The sequence below is a fragment of the Gossypium arboreum genome, chromosome 6, assembly GCF_025698485.1.
Source record: "Gossypium arboreum isolate Shixiya-1 chromosome 6, ASM2569848v2, whole genome shotgun sequence".
In the NCBI taxonomy this organism is placed as follows: Eukaryota; Viridiplantae; Streptophyta; class Magnoliopsida; order Malvales; family Malvaceae; genus Gossypium; species Gossypium arboreum.
In genome coordinates this window covers 12,009,744-12,032,344 of record NC_069075.1, presented here as the reverse complement: position 1 = coordinate 12,032,344, position 22,601 = coordinate 12,009,744, and the positions used below count along the sequence as shown (strand labels likewise).

The window sequence follows — 22,601 nt, the reverse complement described above, 5'->3', positions numbered from 1 at the left end:
GTTCATCCTTGAGTGGATACTAATGTGGTATTTGTGGCGATGGTTGAACTTGTTTGATAAGCTTGATGTATGACATATTTGATGTATAGCTTCGGTCATGTTTGATGCCATTTGGTTTGATGATTTTAAGTTTGCATAAGTTAGATATGTTAAGGTTTGCATAGTGAAGTAATTTGGTAAGTTAACTTTGTAAATAGTTTGAAAATGTTGACATTTTGAACATGAGTTTTATGCCATTTGAATAATTGTTTTCAAAGGTGTTGTAAGCTTGATTTGGCATGTGTAGACATGATATAATATTGGCGGAATTAGTATATACATAATATGATGAGTTGTGTTTGGTTGGAAGCATTGAATATATACCGATGTGATTTTTTCCAAATAGGAGTGACGTCGCAACAACAAGTCCCAAATGTCACGATGTCGAGATTTCAAAAGTCGCAACATAATTCATTGACTAATAATGTTGCAATGTGCAGAACAAGATTTTTTTGACGTCAACTTGCAAATTTTGATAACTTTTCAACTAAGTCATTAACTAATCTTAGGTTAGTATAAGAGCTTTCATAAGCTCGTATAAGACCAATGATTGATTTTTACATCATATTGAAAGACGTTTTATACCAATTAGCATGTTGTAATGATTGAATTGTATTGAATTTATTATAGTTGCTCTAACAACGTATGTGGTATCCTTAGTTCGAACCTGACGATTGAGTCGTAAAAGGGTGTAACATTTTAAGTCTTCTGATAAAGCCTTAATTAGCACCCTAATGGATCATCAATGAAGCTTGCTAATGTTAATGGTGTGTGTGGGCACATCATGAAAATGAAGGACATTGCAGTTCAACTAAAGGCTCTTGAAGTTGAGTTGTCTGGCTCTTTCCTTGTGCACTTTATAGTGAATTCACATTCACCACAATATGGACCTTTCAAAATATCTTATAACAAACCTAAGAAAAATGGTCAATTAATGAACTCTTGGCCATACGTGTTCAAGAAGAAGAAAGGTTATCAGGTGAACTAATTGAAAGTGTGTTGGAAAAATATTCAGTTCAAAAAATGATTTTCTTGCATAGTGAAAAATAAAAAATTGAAATTCAACCCAGTTTGTGATATTTATAGCAATAGACCCTAGATTAAATTTGCACCTTTGTTTTCGGATAGACGGATCCTTGTTTTCTCGGCTTTCAACCAACCAATCTTCTTAGCTATTCTTGTACCATGAACTACTTTGAGTGTGGGCTTAAATGAATCGAATCAAACACAGAACCAGAAATAGTTTTCTTTTCTTTAGTTTGAAAATGAAACATCTCTTTTCAATAGAAACAGAAAAAAAATTATTTCGAAAAATATATTAAATACTTAGAGAATAAAACTCTCTATTTTCGGGCAGAATAACAATATTTGAAAGTTGTATTTTTAGGGAGAAGAAGTAGAATCCTTCTTGAAATGTACAGGTTTATTTCAACTAGAAAAATGAACTCCTAGTCTAACTAGGAGTATAGGTGGCGGCAACCCCAGTTAAAATTACTAGGATTTGTTGTCCATCCTTTTAACATGAAGAGCTTTTGGGCCTCTCTCATATCAGGTCCAATTACAAGTATTGACTGAGCTTTTAACTCAATACTTTATATTTCGATTCATCCCAATATTTTTTTTTATTTCCCCAAATAAACATATTAGTATTTTTCCAATTAAATAATCTTCTCAACCCAATTCTAATCCTATTAAAATTGTGATGACTTTACCATAAAAGAATCTATGAGAAAACATATTAAATATTTCTACATCCAACAATTCACCATGACCAAATGATTTATTTCTATTTTCGAACTTCGTTTAATGAAAGAAACATAAAATTATTTCCAGGTCATTTTCATTTTAGAGAAAGCCACATTCATTTCCAGATGATTCCATTTCTCCATTTTCATTTTTATTTTAGAGAAAATCATAATCATTTCCAAATGTTTCCTATTTCTCCATTTTCACTATGTCTATCTATTTTTGTTTATTTGATTTAACATGTAATTTATTTTAAAATGTTAGAAATATATTAGAGTAATCTAGGTTTAGACCACAGGAGAGCTATAAAGAAAGTGATGAGTTACCTTAAAGGGACCAAGGATTACATGCTTATGTATAAACGAATTGACAACCTAGAGGTAGTTGGTTACTTAGACTCAGATTTTGTTGGATGTGTTGATTTAAGAAAATCAACATTTTGGTACATTTTTAAGTTAATTGGTAAAGCAATATCTTGTAGAAGTGCAAAGAAAACCTTGATTGCCACTTCTATCATGAATGCCGAGTTTTTTTTTTTTAATTTGAAGCAACCTCACCTGTCGTATGGTTGAAAAGTTTTATACCAAGGCTTAAAATTGTAGATTCTATCTCTAAGCCATTGAAAATTTATTGCGATAATTCAAATATTTTTTGGTTAAAAAAAAAAAGTGGCAGTCAAAGTAAACACATTGACATAAAGTATTTTACTATGAAGGAATATGTTAGAAATAATAAAGTGGTCATTGAATACATTAGCACTGAATTAATTATTTTTTATCCTTTAACGATAGCTATGCCACCAATGAGCTTTAAGGATCATGTAGTACGAATAGGACTTGGTTCCATATTATGATTTTGTTTTATGATAAATTAACATTAGTAATGAAACTCTTATTTGTTTGGGTGTTGTTTTCTCATTTTTTGTGTACACATTTATGTTGAGAATAACACTTTTATTGGACTTTTAAACATACAGTTTATTCATTTAGTTATAAATGGACAACTGTTGAAGAGATGGAATGCACAGTGATACATGGAAGATAATACTTGTTTTTTAGAGGGCTTATTGCCATGATTCATGTGTTATGTTTCTTTTCCTAAGAACAAAATTTTGAGGATTTTGAGTACTAATGCAAGTATATACAGACCAAGTCATAGAATTTAAGTTTTTTTCTTCATTAAGTGTTTTGTTTATATAAAACTCTCAAATGTTTTCCTCTTATTTATTAATTTAAGTTATGTTAATTAAAAACATTATTAATGATGGTTATGATGTAACCAAAATTTACATATCTTTATTAACATAAATGATGCTTAAGTTTCTTCAATAACTTATGCATTTATTGAAGGTGTTAACGTTTCATTTGAAAGAAGCATAAAATGTATGAATGCAATACAATTTTTATGGGAAAACGTGCATATATATACAGAAGTTGTGAAGAGGTCCCTATGCTCAGCAATTCGTAAAAATATATACCATATAAATGAGTTGTTAAGAGCATAGAAGAACTGATACACATAAAAACAAACTCAATGGTTGGAGGTTAAATTTTATTCTACTTTTAATTAATTTTTCATGTTTTAATATTTAGAGATATCTAATGTCATTTGTAGATTTTCTAACATAAGATCCAAAATTTTGATGAACATTACTAGTCATTAGTTCTACTCTTTTAAGGTTGTTCTCTGGTTTCTCAAAAGAACCCAAGATGGTTAGGAACACCTTATCTTTTTCATTGGCCTAGCCTAAGGACTACGAGTTTACCTTTTTTTTTTTTAACAAATGATCATGATAGTAACATGTGCCATTGTGCATGGTTAAACAACTTGGAATCCTTCTGAGTATCATATTAAACAATTAGTTGATAAATTTTTTCGTTTAATTTTTTAAATAATCTGTGTTCGATACATATTTTGCTATATATTTTGGGATATAACCTTAAAAAAACTTGGAATACAAAGATAAAATTTTAGTTATATTCACACACTTGAAATTCTATACCCCTACTTTTTAACTCGAGAATTTAGTCCTAAGCTACTTTGATTTAATAACTAAATCAAAGGATTTCCATTAAATTGAATTATAATATTTTAACATAAAAAAGTTCCTCATATGATTAATATTACACACATGGAAGGCCAAATAAATAAGAAAAGTTCCTCATATGATCAATATTACACACATGGAAGGCCAAATAAATAAGAATTATGTATCTTGTATTTTAAGGTTTTTCAAAACTAAATGAAAAAAAAAATCAATAATTGTAATAAAAAGTTAAGCAATGCTACGAACAATGTTAACACCTTGTGGAACTATGAAAGAATAAAGATGAGCACAAAGAGATGTTTATGCAATTCAATTTTCCTACATCTGTAGAGCCTTGCCTAGAGAGATAATATACTATCTTTCCACCTTGTACAACAATTATTTAAGTCTTATTACACATCAGTATAGCAACCAGACATTTTCTCCCAAGATCTAGATCACTCTCCTCTATATCTTCCCCTTGAAAACTTAGATTGTTCATGTCCTCACAATAAGAATTCCTAGTGAACAAGTTAAGCACTAAACTTATAAAAGTCTAATATATAAATATTATTTTCAACTTGCTAACTTATTACATCAATTACAATGAATCTCCCCCATCAAAGTAGTAGTTAAAGAAGCGTAAGCAATATCCTTATAAAGTCTAAAATATTATCGAGATGTTAAAGATAATTCTTCAATATAATTCCATCCAATCTCCTAAAATCAAAGGATTCGATTGCTATTTGAACTAATCTAATATTTTAGGTATATTTCTTTGTGAAAACAGAACGTCAATAATGACAATAAATTGCAAAGAGAGAGAGAGAAAAAATATAACACACAAAATTTTACGTGGAAACCCTTTTAGGAAAAAACCACGGATAGAGGAGAAGAAAATTCACTATGTCGAATTCGAATGATACAAGAGGAGAGAAGATTATGTACATTTATAGGTTTAAAAACCTTATTCTAATCAAAGTAAAATAGAAGTAATACGGTAAGATTAACACACCTTATTCTATAGAGGAAGTAACCTTTTATACAGATTTTACTTGTGCAGCTTGTACCGTATTGCGGGGCCTCTAATCCCCGCACCCCCAATTGCAACCTCATCTAGTATTTTTCTTATTGGGGATCTACAATGGGCTGTGGTCTTTTCCCTCGTAGATCCCCCTATCTTGACACTTGTATTTTATTTTTAACAGGATTTTGGGTCACAACAACTTCTAACAATCTCCACCCTGTCACAAATTCTCAACGAACAAGTTCTCCACCTCTTCCATGAAACCCCTTAAGGATTTATCCTCAACAATAAACACTAACCAAGTCTAAGCAATGCTCAAACTTGGTTATAGGAAGTGACTTAGTCATCATATCTACAGGATTAACATGAGTACTAATTTTGCTCACAAAAATATCACCACGAACAAAATGATACCAAACATCAATGTGTTTTGTTCTCTCATGAAACATTTGATCTTTCGTAAGGAAGATGGCACTTTGACTGTCACAAAATCTGTACTAATTTGAAGGTCCCCATTGAGTTCACTAATAACCCCTTTAACCAAATAACTTCTTTACAAGCTTTAGTAATCGTCATGTACTCAGCTTCAATGGTAGACAAAGCGACAATAGTATGCAAAGTGGCTTTCCAACTGATTGCACAACCCCAATTGTAAATACATAACTTGTGAGAGATCTTCTTTTATCAAGGTCTCCAACAAAATCAGTATCAACATACCTAATGACTTTATCTTTATTTCTTCCAAACTGTAAGCAAACATCAGTAGTACCTTGTAAGTATCTCAAAATCCACTAAACTGCTTTCTAGTGTTCTTTACTGGGATTCGACATGTATCTACTAACTACACTGACAGCATATGATAAATATAGACGTGACCAAACCATAGCATACATAATAGATCCCACTCCATTAGAATATGGAACATTTGACATATAGTCAATCTCATCATCTGATTATAGAGATAAAGCTGATGAAAGTTTGAAATGGGCTACTAAAAGAGTACTAACATGCTAAGCACTCTACATATTAAACTTGCAAAGAACTTTCTTAATGTACCCTTTCTGACTTAGGTACAATTTACTTGCTTTTCTATCTTCGAGAATCTCCATACCAAGTATCTTCTTTGCTGCTTCCAAATCTTTCATCTCAAATTCTTTAATGAGGTAGGCTTTGACATTTCTTATCTCTCATTTATCTTTCGTTGCTATCAACATGTCATCAACATAGAGGAGTAGGTACACAAAAGAACCATCACTATTTTTCTTAAATTAAACACAATTTCCAAATATGCTTCTTTTGGAATCATGAGTAGTCATAAAAGAATCAAACCTCTTATATCACTGCTTTGGTCTGTTTCAAGCCATAAAGGGACTTTTTCAACAAGCAAACATAATCCTCTTTTTTTGCGACTGAAAAATCACCTGGTTGTTGCATGTTAATATCCTCCTCAAGTTCTCCATGCAAGAACTTTGTTTTTACATCTAACTGTTCGAGATTCAAATCATACATGACCACAATAACAAGCAAGGCTCGAATCGAACTATGCTTCACAATTGGAGAAAGCATGCCTGTGAAGTCTGCGCTGGAATCTGACTGTTTATATCTGGGTTCTTCAACTCCTGGAGTCCCTTCTTTCCTTTTGAACACCCATTTTCAATGAACAACCTTCTTACCTTTAGGAGGCTTTACAGGATCCCATGTTCTGTTCTTGTGGAGTGATTCCATCTCTTCTTGCATGGCAAACATCAACTTTTCTGAGTCTTTACAGCTATCTGAGCCTGAATAAGTTGATGGCTCTTGATTTGTATCTATATCTTTAGCCACATTTAAAGTATAAGCAACTAGATCAGCCTCGACATACCTCTTTAGAGGTTTAATTTCCCTTCTAGTTTTGTTTTTAGCAATAGCATATTATGGTGAAAAAGCAACACTTTTCTGAATTTCTGTACTATCTTAAGGAGTTGACTCTGTTGTAGATACTGGATCAATCTGAAGCTCCACCTTCTTTTGCTATTTTTTTATTTGAAGAGTCTTTAAGAGATAAGTTAGGCAGGATAGCAATTTCATAAAAAATAACATCTCTACTAATCAAAACTTTTCTATTTACAGGACACTATAAATTATATCCTTTTACACCAGCCTTATAACCAAGAAAAACACATTTAATGGATCTCAATTCCAATTTTCCATTATCAACATGAGCATATGCAAGACACCAAAAAATATTTAAATCAGAATAATCAACAAGATTACCAGACCATACCTCTTGTGGAGTCATTTTCTATATGGAAACGGATGGAGATCGGTTGATCAAAAAACATGCAGTAGAGACTGCTTCAACCCAAAACGACTTTAGCAAATTAGCATTTAACAACATACATCGAACATTTTCCATGATTTTTCTGCAATGCCATTTTGTTATAGAGTATGACAATATGTCAAGTGTCTCATGATCACTTCTAATTTGCACAATTTGTTAAACTCATTAGAACAAAACTCTAAGTCATTATCTCTGCGGAGGTATTTTATCTATTTTCCTCTTTTTTTTTTCTCAACCATAGTTTTCCAAGACTTGAACATGGAAAACACATCGCTTTTCCGCTTCAGGAATAACGCCCAAACTTTTTTGGAAAAATCATCAATAAGTGTTAGCATATAATTATCTCCATCTCTCAAAAGCACTCTGGATGGTCCCCAAAGATTAGAATGAATATAATCCAACGTTCCCTTTGTGTTATGGACTCCTGTGGTGAATCGAACTCTCTTTTGCTTCCCAAAAGTGTAGTGCTCACAGAACTTCAGTTTGCAAATCTCTTGCCCATCAAGAAATCCTCTTTCGCTCAATCCTGCCATGTCGTTCTCACTCATATGCCCTAGACACATATGTCAAAGTCTAGTAATATCATCATCTAACAAGAAAGATGAAGTGACGATTGCATTATCAGTAATAGTAGAACCCTGCAGAATATATAACTTGGCAGTTTTTCTCTGCCCTTTCATCACAACGAGGGAACCTTTGGAAATCTTCAGAATTCCACTTTCAGTTATGTATTTGTGTCCTTTTGAATCAAGAATGCCACTAAGTGTTCTAATGACTCCATCAAACATCTTGTTTTTTATTGTGCCGACACCTGCGATTTTACATGAAGCATTATTTCTCATCAAAACAACACCTTCAGACACTGTTTCATAAGTTGTAAACCAATCTCGATTGGGACTCATAAGGAAAGCGCAGCTAGAATCAAGAATCCACTCTTCGCTCACTTTAGAATTGCTAGCAGAAACAACTAGAAGTTTACAATCGCTGTAGTCTTCTACAACATCAACTTCATCAGATTTTTCTGGTTGTTTTCTCTTTTGATTTGCAGTCTCCTTTTTTATCTTACTCTGTAACTTACAACACTTAGATTTAATGTGTCCTTTCTTCTTGCAGAAGTTACATGTTTTACCTATGTTTTAAGATCTTGATCTACCCTTAAATTTACTACGAAGATTTCGATCATTTGTCCTTCTACGATCATCATCGATATTTCGTTCTTGTCTCCTACAAACAGTGAGACCCTCTCCCTAGGAGTCAGATCCAACCACAAGATGTTTCATCTTATCATACGAGGTCAAAGAAGTATAGACCTCATCAATTATGAGAGATTCCCGGCTATAAAAAATCGTGTATCTAAAGGTTGAATAAGACGGGGGTAACAAACAAAGTAGAATCAACCCTAAATCTTCTTTATCATACTAAACCTCTGCGAGCTCCAAATCCGAGATAATTTCTTTAAACACAGACTCACCTTTCTCCAAACAATGAGCATAAAGATGCTACTTTATATGTAACTTACTAGTTAGGGTTTTCGACATGCATAGTTACTGCAATTTCGCCCATAATGCAGCGACGGCCTTCTCCTTCATCACATCTTGCAAAATTTCGTTAGAAAAATGTAGAAGTAATTGCATCAAAGCTTTTTGATCTTTATGCTTCTTTTCTTCCTCCATCAACATCGAATGCATCTTATCTATCCCTAGCAGGGCATCCTCCAAATTCATCTGCGCAAAAACTGCCTACATCTTTATCTGCCACAACGCTAATCTAGTGTTGCGATCCAACAACAGAATTTCATGCTTTAATGACGTCATTACCATGATCAATATAAGCAACGCTAAAAGCTATGATACCAATTTGTGGAAATAGAACGTCGATAATGACAATAAATCGCAAAGAATGAGAAAAACATAACATATAGAATTTTACGTGGAAACCCTTTCGGGAAAAAACCACGGATAGAGGAGAAGAAAATTTACTATGTCAATTTCGAATGATACAAGAGGAGATGCGATTACGTCTATTTATAGGTTTTAAAATATTATTCTAATCAAAGTCAAATATAAGTAAGGTAGTAAGATTAAAACACTTTTTTCTAATGTTGCCTCGTAGATCCCCTATTTTGCCACTTATATTTATCTTAACAAGAATTTGGATCACACAACTTCTAACATGCTTCAAATGGATTGATCATATATAAAAGATAAGCTCAAGGATTTGTTTCAAAAAATTACCAACTCTAAAGTAAGCAAGTTATGAGAGCAATGTAGTGCCAAGTGCAGTCATGAAACTACTCGTGGAACTTCGTAGAGTAGCTCGTGGAAATTCATGGAACTTCGTGAAACTGCCCATGGGATGTTGTGGAACTGTTCATGGAACTAGTCGCAAAAACTGGCTTAACACAAAATATAAACTTTTAGGTTTTTATGCATTGTGTTTTAGAAAAGTAAAGTGAAAGTTTATATATATACACACTAATGTTTATGTTTACAGGACTTCCATGTGATTTTAAATGACCACATCAGCTTTTTCTTTATATTGCCACATAATCTAAGTTGATGGAAATTTTTTATGATGTGTTCAATGAATTAAATTTTAAATATGCCAAGAGTAAAATGATTAATAATATAATTAACCATCAAACAATTAGTTAATCAAGTCACTTCTCATTTTTCTATCCAATTCAATTGAATGCGACACTCAAAAATCTCAAAGAGATTAATAAAAAATAGATTTTATCGGTGAATCTAGAAAGTTTTTAAGGAATCAAAATTGAATTTCAAATTTTGAGTTGTCAAATATAGAAAGTCAATTTATTTTTTAGCCAAAATATATTAATTTATAATTTTATCATTTTTAGGGACCAAGTAAAATATTTTTCATTTGGGGAATATAATTTTTCTTTATATTAATTTATAATTTCATCATTTATAAGGGCTAAAATTACAATTTTTCAATTTTTTGAGCGGCTAACCCCTGCATTTTATTTCTTAAAAATGTTTTATTAGGCAAGATAACCTCTACTCTCATATTGATTGTTAAAAGTTTAATTTTTTGTGAGAAGTGATAAATAAAATATTATTTTTTCTCATTTTATTAAAAATATATAACATTCAATAAGAATATATTAGATGTCATGCTTATATTAATTGATATATTTTTAATAAATTAACACAAAATTATAGTTGACTAAGAAAAACTTTAAATGATAATAAATCCTAAAAAATAACACATCTATGTTAAACATGATTTGCTATTCAACATTTACACCCCAAACCTAGCATAGGATTACAAGACTATTTTCCTAACCTACTAATTCATGGTATATACAAATGATTATCACATGCTAAACTCGAGTATTTTATTTATTATTTGTATTTTTTTCTGTTTATATTCTTATATCTCTCTACCTACAAAGCATAAAGAAGGAAGGGTAAAAGAGAGCCCATCCAGCTCTGCAAAATCTTTGTCGGATATTCTCCATAATTCAATTAGGCCATTAGAACAATGCATGTTAGGCTCTAAAACAAGATAGATAAGAACCCAAATTACAAAGAATCTCCATTCACTTCATCTAATCATTAGCTACTCTCAAAAAAGACTTAAAATAAAAGTAGCTCACAACTAGTGGAAAAGCAAAAAGCATGCTTTGTTCTTAAAATCACCTTCTTTAATACATATTTGGACCCTTTCATGACCCCCCCCCCCCTTTAATGGAGAATTCCTTTAGAATCTACAGCAGCCATAGGCCACCTATAGGTTCTGATTTTCAATTATAACTCCCCAAAACTATTTGGTTATTTGTATTTAGGCATGAACTTGCATTTTCTTTCATGTTTAGAAGTGTGTCCTTGACGTGTGTTATGGTTTCATTAAGATGTGGGTCAAGTGTGCTTGTTGCAGTTTTTCTATTATACCCCATTTATCTCTACTTCATAAAATAGTAGGCTGAACCTATAAAGGGATAGTATTAATAATGATTTATTAGTCCACATCATGATTATAAGTTTAATTAACAATACCAAATGTTCCCCAATTGCCTTCCAATATCACACTTCCAACCACTCTTAGCCTTTTACATATTCATTGTCTCAAACTCAAGACATAATGATGCTTAAAAGTGACCCACTTGCCTATTAAGCATAAATGATTGCTTTTGCCTTCCAAGAACCACATATGTCCATGCTTTGAAGATGAAAGCCTCTAAACAACATAAGAACCAAAGGCCTCAACTGAGAGGATGCAAGGCATTGTGTTGCAGTTGCAGGCTTAGTGTCTCTTCTTCAGAGGAAGCAGAAAGCTCGGATTCTGACCGGCTTGCGTCGATTTCAAGCCTAACACACGCCATTGTTCAAGAGAGGCTAGACCAGATGATTAATGAAAGGCAGGTAACAAAGCATGCAGCGAAACGGGGACAAAGAAGTGAAGGGACTAAATTTGTTGTTATGGTTGCCATGGAAAAGTGTTCTTACGATCCAAGAGAAGATTTTAGAGAGTCTATGGTTGAGATGATAATGGCGAACCGGATTCAACAGCCCAAAGACCTGCGCAGCCTCTTGAATTACTATGTATCAATGAATTCTGAGGAATATCATGGGATTATACTAGAAGTTTTCCATGAGGTTTGCAGAAATTTGTTTTCATATTGTAAAAGGCATTGAACCCTCAATTTGTATCTTTCAATAATTTCCATACAACTTATACATGCAAAAACTTATCGACTGATTATCATTGCTGCGGCGCATGGCATATATATACAAACAACGTCCTCAAACAGTTTGGTCGTTCATTCGTGCTTCATACCTTGTTAAAGTATCATAAAAGCCTTTATATTAAGAGTCAAATTTTATTTTATCTTTTACTCAAAATATGAGTAAATTAGTCTTTATATATTCAATTAAAGAACAAATTGGTTATTTATGTTAAAAATTTTCATTCATTTGTACTCTTAGAAACTGGCATGGCCGAAAGAATTCCCAGATAATGACATGTGGTGTGCCACGTGTACCTTATGCTAATGTACAGGACTAGTTTCTAACTGCAGAAATGAATAAAATTTTTAATAAAAATGACAAGTTTGCTCTTAAATTTAATGTACAGAAACTAATATGCCGATCTTTTGAGTAAATAGGGTAAAATATAATCTGACTTGTACTATAAAGTCCTCCATAGTATTTTTTATAAAGAAGACTAAGTTGGAAATGACAGACTTGGAACCATTTCAACTCCTCTTGCAGATCAAGAACGGTGTATCTATGTTACTTAAAATGGGGTATGTGTCGGATATTGATATGTATGTGATACAGATATGGTTAGTTTTTTTTATGTCTCTATATTCATTGTTTTGAAGAAAAAAAAGAGTACAAGAAACATAATCAACTTGTGAGTGGCCTTTCTGTTGAAAAGCTTTGGAAGCTTGGGATTTGTCCATTAATTACCTGCACTATTAGAAATGGAGGCTTTTGCTTGGCTGGACACGTTCTAAACCCTTGCTCTGAATTAATGAAATGAACTGATCAGTGATCATATTCATCATCACCGTCTAAATTGAAATGATTTAACAAAGTTGATGTTTGTGACGTACATATGTGAATGACAGAAGACAAGTACTCAAAATATGTTGATAATTTTGTCATTTTAATCAAAACTTTATTCACTTAAAAATGATTTAGAGAATTATATATATATATATATATATAAATCAACAGGGCAAGGATTTCAAACAACTATATGTGAGAAAGAAAAAAGAGTAATCAATTTTGTTTGATGTTCAGCGGTTTTATAGCTGCCTTATAGGAGTATATGCGCTTTGGTTAAATTCTATGTAAGGTCCTTGTACTATGGGATTTTTGTAGATTTCATTTTTACTATACTTTGATTTTTAAATTTTTATTTTCCAAATTGTGTATTTCAATCATGTTAATGTTTGTCTCTTAATGTGATTTTTCTTAGCTTTAATACACAAATTGGTACTTAAATAGTAGATTTCTTTTTTCACTATGGTATCTAAACTTTTTTTTTTTAGTCAAGTACCTAAACTATTTTTTCCCAAGTTGGTATCTTATTAGTCAAACCATTACGTGCTTGAAAAAATAGACTTAACCCACAAGTTAATACCTAAACAATACTCATTTTTCCAAGTTGGCATCTAAATTATTCTCTCGTTACCCATTTCACTCCAAAATGTTATATCCGTTAAAAAATTTCTAACCAATAATAGATTGCCACGTCATATAAACTTTAAAAAATATTTTTTAATTATTTTATTTTACATTATTTTTCTCTCTTTATTTTCTTTTTTCTATTCTTCTTTCTTTATAATTTCTAACAATGCAAACAACATTCAAAATTGACCCTCTCGAGATTGAGACGCTGGTAATTAATTCTATTTTTGAACTTAACCACCTATTTGCTCAACTTTATGGGATCCAAAAAATTCTTTGATCGATCAAAACCAATGTTTTCATAACCAAACAAAATTGACCAATGGGATCAAAAATTGGTCCAGAGATAATGATTGAATTAGTTGATTCACAAACCAATATAAATAAATTGAAGTGAGTTAAAAAAACTGGTTGAACAAACTAAATTGATTCTCTCTATTTTTAAAAATTTTATGAATTTGAAATATATATTTTAAAAATATATAAAGAAAATAATATTTTTTGTCTTTTTTGCACACGATAATTTTTAATTGATTATCTTTTTAAAAAAATAAATAGATGTAACAATTTGGCTAACATAGAGGTACCAACTTGGAAAAAAGTAATTTAAGTATCACTTGTGGCTAAAAAAATATTTAAGTATTAAAATGAGAAAAATAACATAGTTTAAATATCAATTTATAAGTTAAAACTTTTTTAAAAATATACTTATAATAATTTGACTAAAGAAGATATCAACTTGAGAGAGAAAATATTTAAGTATTACTTATGGTAAAAAATTAAATACTGAAAAATAATATAATTTCAAGTATAAATTTATGAGTCAGAATCTTTTTCTTATTACAAAAATTGATGTGACCGTTTTCAAATATACAATCTTTTTTTTACCGTTAAACATAATTTATATTTTTTCTCTTTTTTAAATATTTTAAATATTTTAAAAATTGGTTATATAGATATAGATATAGATATATTACCATGACCGAAAATACATGCACATTTCGGAAAATAAAAAAATACTAAAAATAATAAAATTATATTTAAAAGACTAAATCCACAAAAGGAAGAAATCAAGAGAAATTTCGAGAGTTAATGAAAAATAAACATTTACACGTGTTTTTTTTTTTTGAGCACTTACACATGTTTTATTGAATCTCAGTAAGGCTCAAATAGACAAAGGAAAATCATCAAAAAAAAAAAAATCAATAATAGTGAAACGGGCTTAAACCAAACCCAGCATATGGAGTAGAGTTTCCCATTTTGATGTTGGTGCGGTTAAATCAATAAACATACTCTTCAATCCGAAGAAACTCCCAGTAGCCAGGCATGTTCCTCCTAAGGTAAACAAGAATGCCCTTCCCAGCCTCAATGAAGAACCGGTAATACAGAGGGAACTGAAACAATGCGAATACGCAAATTGGAAGGAAGGCAGCCGCATATGTTAACGTTGCAGTCCATTTTTTCTGCAGATGAACCAGCAGAAGAATCGTGGCCGTGAATGTCAGCATCGTCGATGTCACGGAGAAGAAGAGGAATATGAAGCCCAGCGAGAGTTTCCGATGCACCGTGTTGAGAAAATCTTGGTACTCCTGCGAAGATGTGAGGATGGAGAGGAATATCACCACCGACGTCAAGGAGCTCGCCAGCCCCGCCACGTCCATCACCGTGAAAAATGAGTACATAGGTCTTTCCAGGAGGATGGGGCGTCCATCTGGTGCCATTCCAATGTCATCGATGATCAAAAACCTTTGTTTCTTACTAGTGTTTATCTTTTTTTTGACAAGTGATGAGATTTTTTTTAAAAGTGCTTACTCGGATGGAAGCCTCCTGGGGCAGTGTACGCTGCGGCGAAGACGACGGTAGCCACGAGCACGGCGACGGTGGAGCATGACTGTGAGGTGTTCTTCACCCATTCTTGTGCCGATTTAAGCTGATCTTTGTGCATGTCCTTGAACAGCTGATCTGCTGTCATGTTATTTTTGTTGCGGTGCATGGTGAAATGCACCGGCATTTTTTTTTTCACAGCCTGCAACATTTTCATGCATGAATTACTAAAGAAAATTTAACGCAGACTATACACGGGAAAAAGGAAACTGCAGATAGAATAAGTATTTTATTAGATCAAGTAAAATTCAATGTTGTTTAAATCCATTTTTACTTCAATTGATTTGACCGGAAGATCCAGCTATAAATTATTTTAAAAAATTATAAAAATGAAAAAAAAAAATTAAAAATAGGAAATTACCTCAAAACATTTCAACTCCTGTTGCAGTTCGAGGGCTGGGGTAGGTATGGTTCCGCCCTGATAATATTTGATGTCGGCAGCATGGTGCAATATGGTGCAGCCATCGTTGTCGATCCCTCGTACCAACCTCTTGGCCTCTTCCTTAGTGTTAACCAGATTAAACACTTTGTATTTACGATGTAAAATGGCGACATGAAGTATGTTCTGTCCGGTTTTACTGATGTGCTCCACTGCTTGAGGGTACATGTGGAGTATCTCCTTCACAATCTCAACGATTCCCGTGCTGGCCGCAATTATCAACGGCGTGTCGGGCTCCGATGAGCTCTTTATTCCGCTGGCAGCACTCTTCTCATCCTTGGCCTTTTCTCCTTCTTTTCTTTCCAAGCAAATTGTATCGCCCTCTTCGGTTTCATGAGAGTCGAACCAAGATGTATCGGTCCGCACTAGAGTACTCGCCAGTTTAACAGCTGATGCATGCATTTTCTTTTGCTTCCACATCCGATCGATCATGTTCCATCCTGTAAATAAATAAATATAACCACATATAATTGCCATACATATATTCATGGGGAAAGGTGATTTCTAACCTTGTGCAAGGCACCTCCAAACACCGCAGTACAACTTGGAAGTACCATTGGAGCGTTCTGGTTGATTCCGAGCTTTACTTGCCTCACCCTGCTCCAAATATTTCTTTTGCGAGTCTAATGGAAGCTCATTGCTCTCATGCCCATGACATGATCCATGTGGGAGGCCTTTACACAAACAATGCCATTAAACTCAATATTTAAAAGTTGTTTTTGATATATATAAAAAGTGAATGTGTATTTTTTTAAAAAAATTAGTGTCAAACTGGGTTTAGATAAATATTTTTAGTTGAACTTTGGCTTAGTTAAATTAATCAACACTTAAATAATAATAAAATTTATAGTAGATTTCCTACACTATAAATGATTAGATAATTTGTTGAGAATATATAAATATATAACCAGAATATATTATATAAACTGAATAATAAAATGCATACAGTAGTAGGTGGTGAATTAAAAGACATGCACTAGTATTGCACCAAAAAAAGAAAGACATACAATAGTAGATGAGCTCCTTGAATATTCCGAGGGCAATTGAACTACTCTCAAATGCATTCCCCATGCTAGCCAACAGATGAAGACTCGTCTTCCCGCTCTGGTCTTTGTATGTTGCAAGTTGTGGTTCCTTTTCCATTAGCCAATTAGCAATGTCTGAAAAACAAAAAATATATATTGAAATGCAAAAATTACATTCTTAAATTTTCATATTTGGGATAATTCTATCAAACACTCTTATACTATCATCACATTATAAATTAGTCTTTAAACTTTAAAATATTTTATTTGAGCTTTTATTGTATCAATATCTTATCTAGATTCTAAATTTTGTTGATGCTCATTTATTATTTTTAACACTTTTAACAGGTTGAATCCAAATTATTCATATTATAAGCATAAACCTAATTACAATTTAATTAATATGTTTTAAGTATGCTAACTATCAAATTTAATCTCATATCAAATTTAAAGAGGTGCTATAATTTAATAATATTTCAAAACGAAGCAATAAAAAGATATATACCAAAGTGTTGGCCCACCACAGCAACATGAAGAATGGAGAGTCCATCATCTCTAGTGTAATGCTTGTGAAGATTTCCTCCCATTCGTATAATCTGTGTAGCCAAATACTTCACCATCGACATATTGCCATATTCGGCAGCTCTGAACAATGGGGTTTCCCCCAAATTGTTCCGATCCGCCAGTATCTCTTCCCTCTCCCTTATATCATTTTCATGATTCAATGGCCGGCCGTCAGAGAACAACACCTCCTTCATTAACAAATCAGCAGCTTCGGAGTTGGCAGTGGTGACCAGTTCATGGAAGACGGTGTTCCCATAAACGTTCTTCATCTTCAACACCTCGCGCTTCTTTGTTTGCGACTTCACCAAATTAAGCAGGGTTCGAAGCATTTCTTGGCAACCTTTGTAAGCTGCAATGTGAAACACAGTGTCCCTACTGACCGTGATATGGTGGAACAAGGCTTCGTTATTTCTCCGGAAAATCTCTTCCAAACCATGAGTGTCGTTTGCCAGAAGTTTGGCATAAGCCTCTCCCATATCATCGAAAATTTTCATATCAGATTCGGGGATAATTAGTTCTTCCGCCATTGCCTAAACTTTTGGTATAACTCGGTCACTCACTGGGGAGGTTTTAATTTATAGCGAATAGCTGAAATATACGTACGTCGCATCTATACTTTGCTTAAATAGTTGATAAAGCTGAAAACCAGCAAAAACAAAAGTTGAAGGATTCGTGAGCATTTTGTAAAGCTAACAGAACGCAAGGCATCTTAAGAACATAATCTGATTCACACCAAATTACAGTTTCCTACTAAGATCGATGTCAAATCAAATTTGTTATATCATATTATCATGGCTAGATACTGATACGGTTGTCCTTGTATATACCTATCTGACGGCTGGCTCATTTGTTACTCAAATTGTATAGGTTATGAATTTTTGTTGGATTTGATTTTATTTATTTATTATTATACTTTGATATTTTCTTATCATGCCCGGGTTTGGATTGGGTCGATGCAGAATTTTAAGCCTGCTTTCTAAGAAAGGTCTCGGCCTGGCTTGAAAAATAGGTCTAAAATTTTGTCCAAACTCAGCCCATATTAAAAAATGCTAAACTCTAGCTTGACCATAATAAATATTTTAAAATTATATAAAAATAAATTTAAAAAATATAATACATTAAATACACTAAAATATTAAATTAAATATTTTCCAACAACTTGAAAATACCAAAAAAAAAGTATAGGCGTTTTTCTACTCGACCGGGTTGGGCTAGGGTAAAAAAATTCTCCTCGAGGCTCAACCCGTTTAGAAAATAGGCCTTATTTTTTGTCCAAACCTATTTTTCGTACTTATATTTTTACTTAAACCCTCTCACTTTTGAACGAACCTTCGAGTCTATGCAAGTGACCTGACCATGATGAGGTCTAGTTTGCATTTTGAAATGTATGTTTCAAGTTCCAGACATATAGTTTGGCTAAATTTTTTTGGACTTGTTTATAAGAAAATGAAACCTTTCAAGATAATTAAATAAGTATCAAATATTTTTGAAAGTGTTAAAATCAGAATCAAACAGTTTTAGATCTATTCACTGAAATTAGGAGTTAGGTTTACTGAAAAAAATTTCAATGTCTTTTAATCTTTCTAATAATGCTAGTTTAAGGGGAAAAATATGTTTTTCAATGACATCTTTGTTTACATCCATTAGGAAGTTTAGTAAATCTTGTAAACAGTGGAGGAGTTAAGGGGTGCAGGCAGCGGTGTCGGCCATAATTTATAAAATTTTAAGTTATTAATAGTAAAATTATATTTTAGCCCTCAAAATTAATAAAATTTTATTTAATTCTTTAAAAATGATAAAAATATAATGTATTAAAAAGGTAAAATTATATTTTTACTATCGTAAAAATATAAAATTTAATTTCGATCATCAAAAGAATTTTCTCACTCAGAACTACATTAACACGTTACAATTGAGTTGAATTCTAATTCGCTTATTAATTCTGTACAATTTCTTTATAAATAATGAGATAATGTAATAAATTTCTTAAAATCATCTGAACTTTTATTATCTTTAATTGATATGTTATATAATAAGTAATTTTATATATTCATATTTAATTATTTGTTATCATTTTCACAATGATATTTGTACTCAATAAAAATTTTAAATAATTATTTTTGCTTGAAATTTTAGTTTTATATAGAAATTATATAAATAAAAATTTTTAAAATATCATAGAGAATAAAGAAATCAAATATTGATTTATGTAGATAACTGTACATTCATATGCTTTGTAATTTACATTAAAGTTTTATTAAAATTTTCAAAACAATAAATCACGATAATTGCATTTAAACAATATTTAACAATCTTTTCTATCAATAATCTTACCCTATGGCATATCAACTATATTCGACTCAGTTTAAACAACTAATAAGATAAGCAACATCATTCAAATCATATTTAATCATATCCAAATAATCCATAAAGTCACAAAATCATCATATAAAAACATATATCAACTCAATTTCATACTAGTTATCACATATCAATCAATTCATACAACTTTCTATTTTATTCAATTTAGTCTCTATCTCAATATTCAATCTCAATCATAGTTGTTCAATTCAATAATCATATAAGGATTCACCTTGATAATATATTATGTAAAATAAAATGAATATACAGTAATTAAATTGGTCCAAAATCATAGAAATACAAACCGAAATTTTGAGCTATTCGTCGTCGACTTTTGATTTTCCTTTCCCTCTCGATGATTTCGTTTGAACGTTAGCTAAATAAAATCATAAAACATATAATATTAACAAAATCTATTCAAACCAAAACCAAACACAAAATTAAGCATATTTTACAATTTATTCAATTTAGCCCTTAAACTGAGGACAAACATGACTTTCAATCCAAAGCTTCGGATAGAAATTCAATTTCCAATTACTCATTAGGGATCTCCTATTTCTTATTCCTACTAAAATTCCATGTCAATTTTATATTTTATTCAATTTAGTCCCAAATGTACAAAATTATCAATTAAGCTTTACAAATTAGTTCCTTTTTTTTAAAACTAAGCTTAATTTCTATCAATTTAACACCTAAAACTTTCAATTTTCAACAATGGCATCTCATAAAAACTTCACTAATTTTTCAAATTGATCCTTGAGTTAGCTTAATCAAGCTTCCAAGATTAAAAAAAAAATATAAAAATAAAAAAAATGACTATGGACTTGCTTGAAATTAAAGCTCAAAAGCTTAAAACCCTTGGATATGGCATTTTTCCTTACTTTTTTTTTCTTTAATTTGGTTGAGGTAGATGAGTTTCTCTCTCTTTCTATCAAAATCTAGTTTATATAGTAGGATTAATTAGTTAATTAAGTAAATTAATCTTAATTTAATCAAATAAACCTTAATTTGTTTAAGTTAATGGCCATTTCATTTCATCATTCACTAACAAACATTTAAACTTGGTTTAATTGTAGTTTTGAACATTTGGTTAATTGCAATTTCTGTAATACCCTTCGCCTGACCTGATCGACGAGTACAAGCCACGAAATGCTACAATCATTGTCGGAGCAACTACGGATAATTTCACAATAAAACCATCATTGCACATCATCTTTCATACAATCAACAATAATACAACAATGAATATTTTGAACATTCTTCTTCAGGTCTTATATGGGCATACGAATGCTTTAAAGTCAACCCGAGTTCGAATTGGGACCTTTTTGCCACATTCTTAAAATTTCAGAAAAATGCATCATAAATAAATTCTAAAAATATTAAATCATGTCATAAACACCCAAATGCAATGATACAAAAATAAATATGAACCTTGATCGAACTTATGAAAGCTCCTTTGGTAACTCGGGCACAAATTAGGACCAAATTGCAAAGTTTTGAAAGTTGGGCTCCACTTCGTGAAGTCACTATGTCCACGTCGTGATGTCCTCAAACAATTTGTCACATCAAGACGTCGGACCACACAACGTTGCGATAGCACAAACTGTCGATCGACATTGCGATGATGGATATTTCACGTCCTGACAATAACCCTGCTTTTGGTAAAATTTGGTCATTTGGTACCTATTTTGTGTCAAACCGAACCAATAGCTCATTTGGTGCATAAATGCTCACTTAAACCTGCACTAAACCAATCCAAAACATATATCAATGCATCTATTTAACCCTTCACAAGGCCATCCAAGCCATTACACATCAATTAAACACTTTGCTAAAGCATAACAACCTATGAAATCATCAACTATTCAAACATTTGATACCCCTCAATTGCATCATTTTGCTCAGCCATTTCATGATCAATAAAATTATTCATATGCTTCAACTATAGGTTAACATATTGCCAAAAATGCATACTTTTATACACAACATATTACAATTCAAGTTAAGCATCACTTAAGGTCCAAAATCATCGTCATTCAAGATAAACACATATACTTAACAATGCCTATATACATGCCACATAACCGAATTCAAAATGTTTTAAAATCTACTGAGTCAGAAGATGGATAATGTAAGCTCTGAGGTGATCCGGTTGAAGCATTCCACAAACCAAAGATCTACAAGGAAAGTGAGACAATGAGTAAGCATTTTGAATGCTTAATAAGTCTCTACAAAATTTATTTAACTTAACTTAACATTTCAACAATTTATACAATTATAATTGATTGATATCTAACATGGCATCTTTGGCAACCTTACACTTTCATAAGCATTTCAACAAATATATCAAGTGGGTTAGTTCGATTACAAGTCATGAACTCATAAAACAATCATATAAACATTTAACATTCCATCATATGACATATACCAACTAGTTCATTTTCAACTCATAACATATGCATATAATTTCATTCATATATATGTTTTCATTCCAACCATTTTGTTTTCATGTATTTCCATTTCCATTTCTATCTTTCGCTCAGAGAACTGAAGTAAATTGAACTCAGACACTCGAGACTGATTTGATTACATATGCTGACATTATCGGGTTGCTAACACTAGCTTCGCATCAAGGTTGCTAACATTTGCTTGGTTCAGTATTGCTAAAACTACATTCAGATAGTCCACAATATATGTTGACCTAAAGTCATCGAATTAATCCTTGATTACAACACTTGTTTTCCTTTTGAAACTCTAATGGCATGTCATTCGTATCTCAATCATTTACTAAGATCATAAAGGCTTTAATACCATTTTCGTATCAATTCAATAACTCAATAAAAGTTTATACATATTGTCTAATCCATATAAATATTTATTTACCATTCTATAACTCGTATCAATTCATAGTTTTCATATAATTCATACTTTACGGTTTAGTCCTTTAGATGCCAAAATCACCGAATTACACATTTATATATATAAACTAAATAGTATAATCACACA

The 22,601-nt window shown here is 31.7% G+C and overlaps 2 protein-coding genes across 2 annotated transcripts; one reads left to right on the top strand and one right to left on the bottom strand.

Annotated features, from left to right (window-relative positions):
- The first annotated feature begins 11,351 nt into the window (after positions 1-11,351).
- LOC108484797 (probable transcription repressor OFP9) lies at positions 11,352-11,819 on the top strand. The gene has a single exon (XM_017788697.1). It carries the CDS (start codon positions 11,352-11,354, stop codon positions 11,817-11,819), a length of 468 nt encoding a protein of 155 aa, XP_017644186.1.
- Positions 11,820-14,342: 2,523 nt separating this feature from the next.
- LOC108484796 (uncharacterized) lies at positions 14,343-17,798 on the bottom strand. Its single transcript, XM_017788696.2, has 6 exons — positions 17,176-17,798; positions 16,653-16,805; positions 16,155-16,319; positions 15,568-16,085; positions 15,135-15,348; positions 14,343-15,033 (listed from the first exon to the last, which is right to left on the bottom strand). The coding sequence occupies exons 1-6, from the start codon at positions 17,759-17,761 to the stop codon at positions 14,603-14,605; spliced, it is 2,067 nt and encodes a 688-aa protein (XP_017644185.1). The 5' UTR covers positions 17,762-17,798; the 3' UTR covers positions 14,343-14,602.
- Between the last annotated feature and the right edge of the window lie 4,803 nt (positions 17,799-22,601).

Coding starts and splice junctions, on each gene's coding strand:
- LOC108484797 (XM_017788697.1), top strand. CDS start 11,352: ATGAAAGCCTCTAAACAACATAAGAACCAAAGGCCTCAACTGAGAGGA.
- LOC108484796 (XM_017788696.2), bottom strand. CDS start 17,761: ATGGCGGAAGAACTAATTATCCCCGAATCTGATATGAAAATTTTCGAT. Junction 16,320..16,652: donor CAAGGAGCTCATCTACTATT/GTATGTCTTTCT, acceptor GTTTGTGTAAAG/GCCTCCCACATGGATCATGT. Junction 15,034..15,134: donor CCCAGGAGGCTTCCATCCGA/GTAAGCACTTTT, acceptor GAATGGCACCAG/ATGGACGCCCCATCCTCCTG.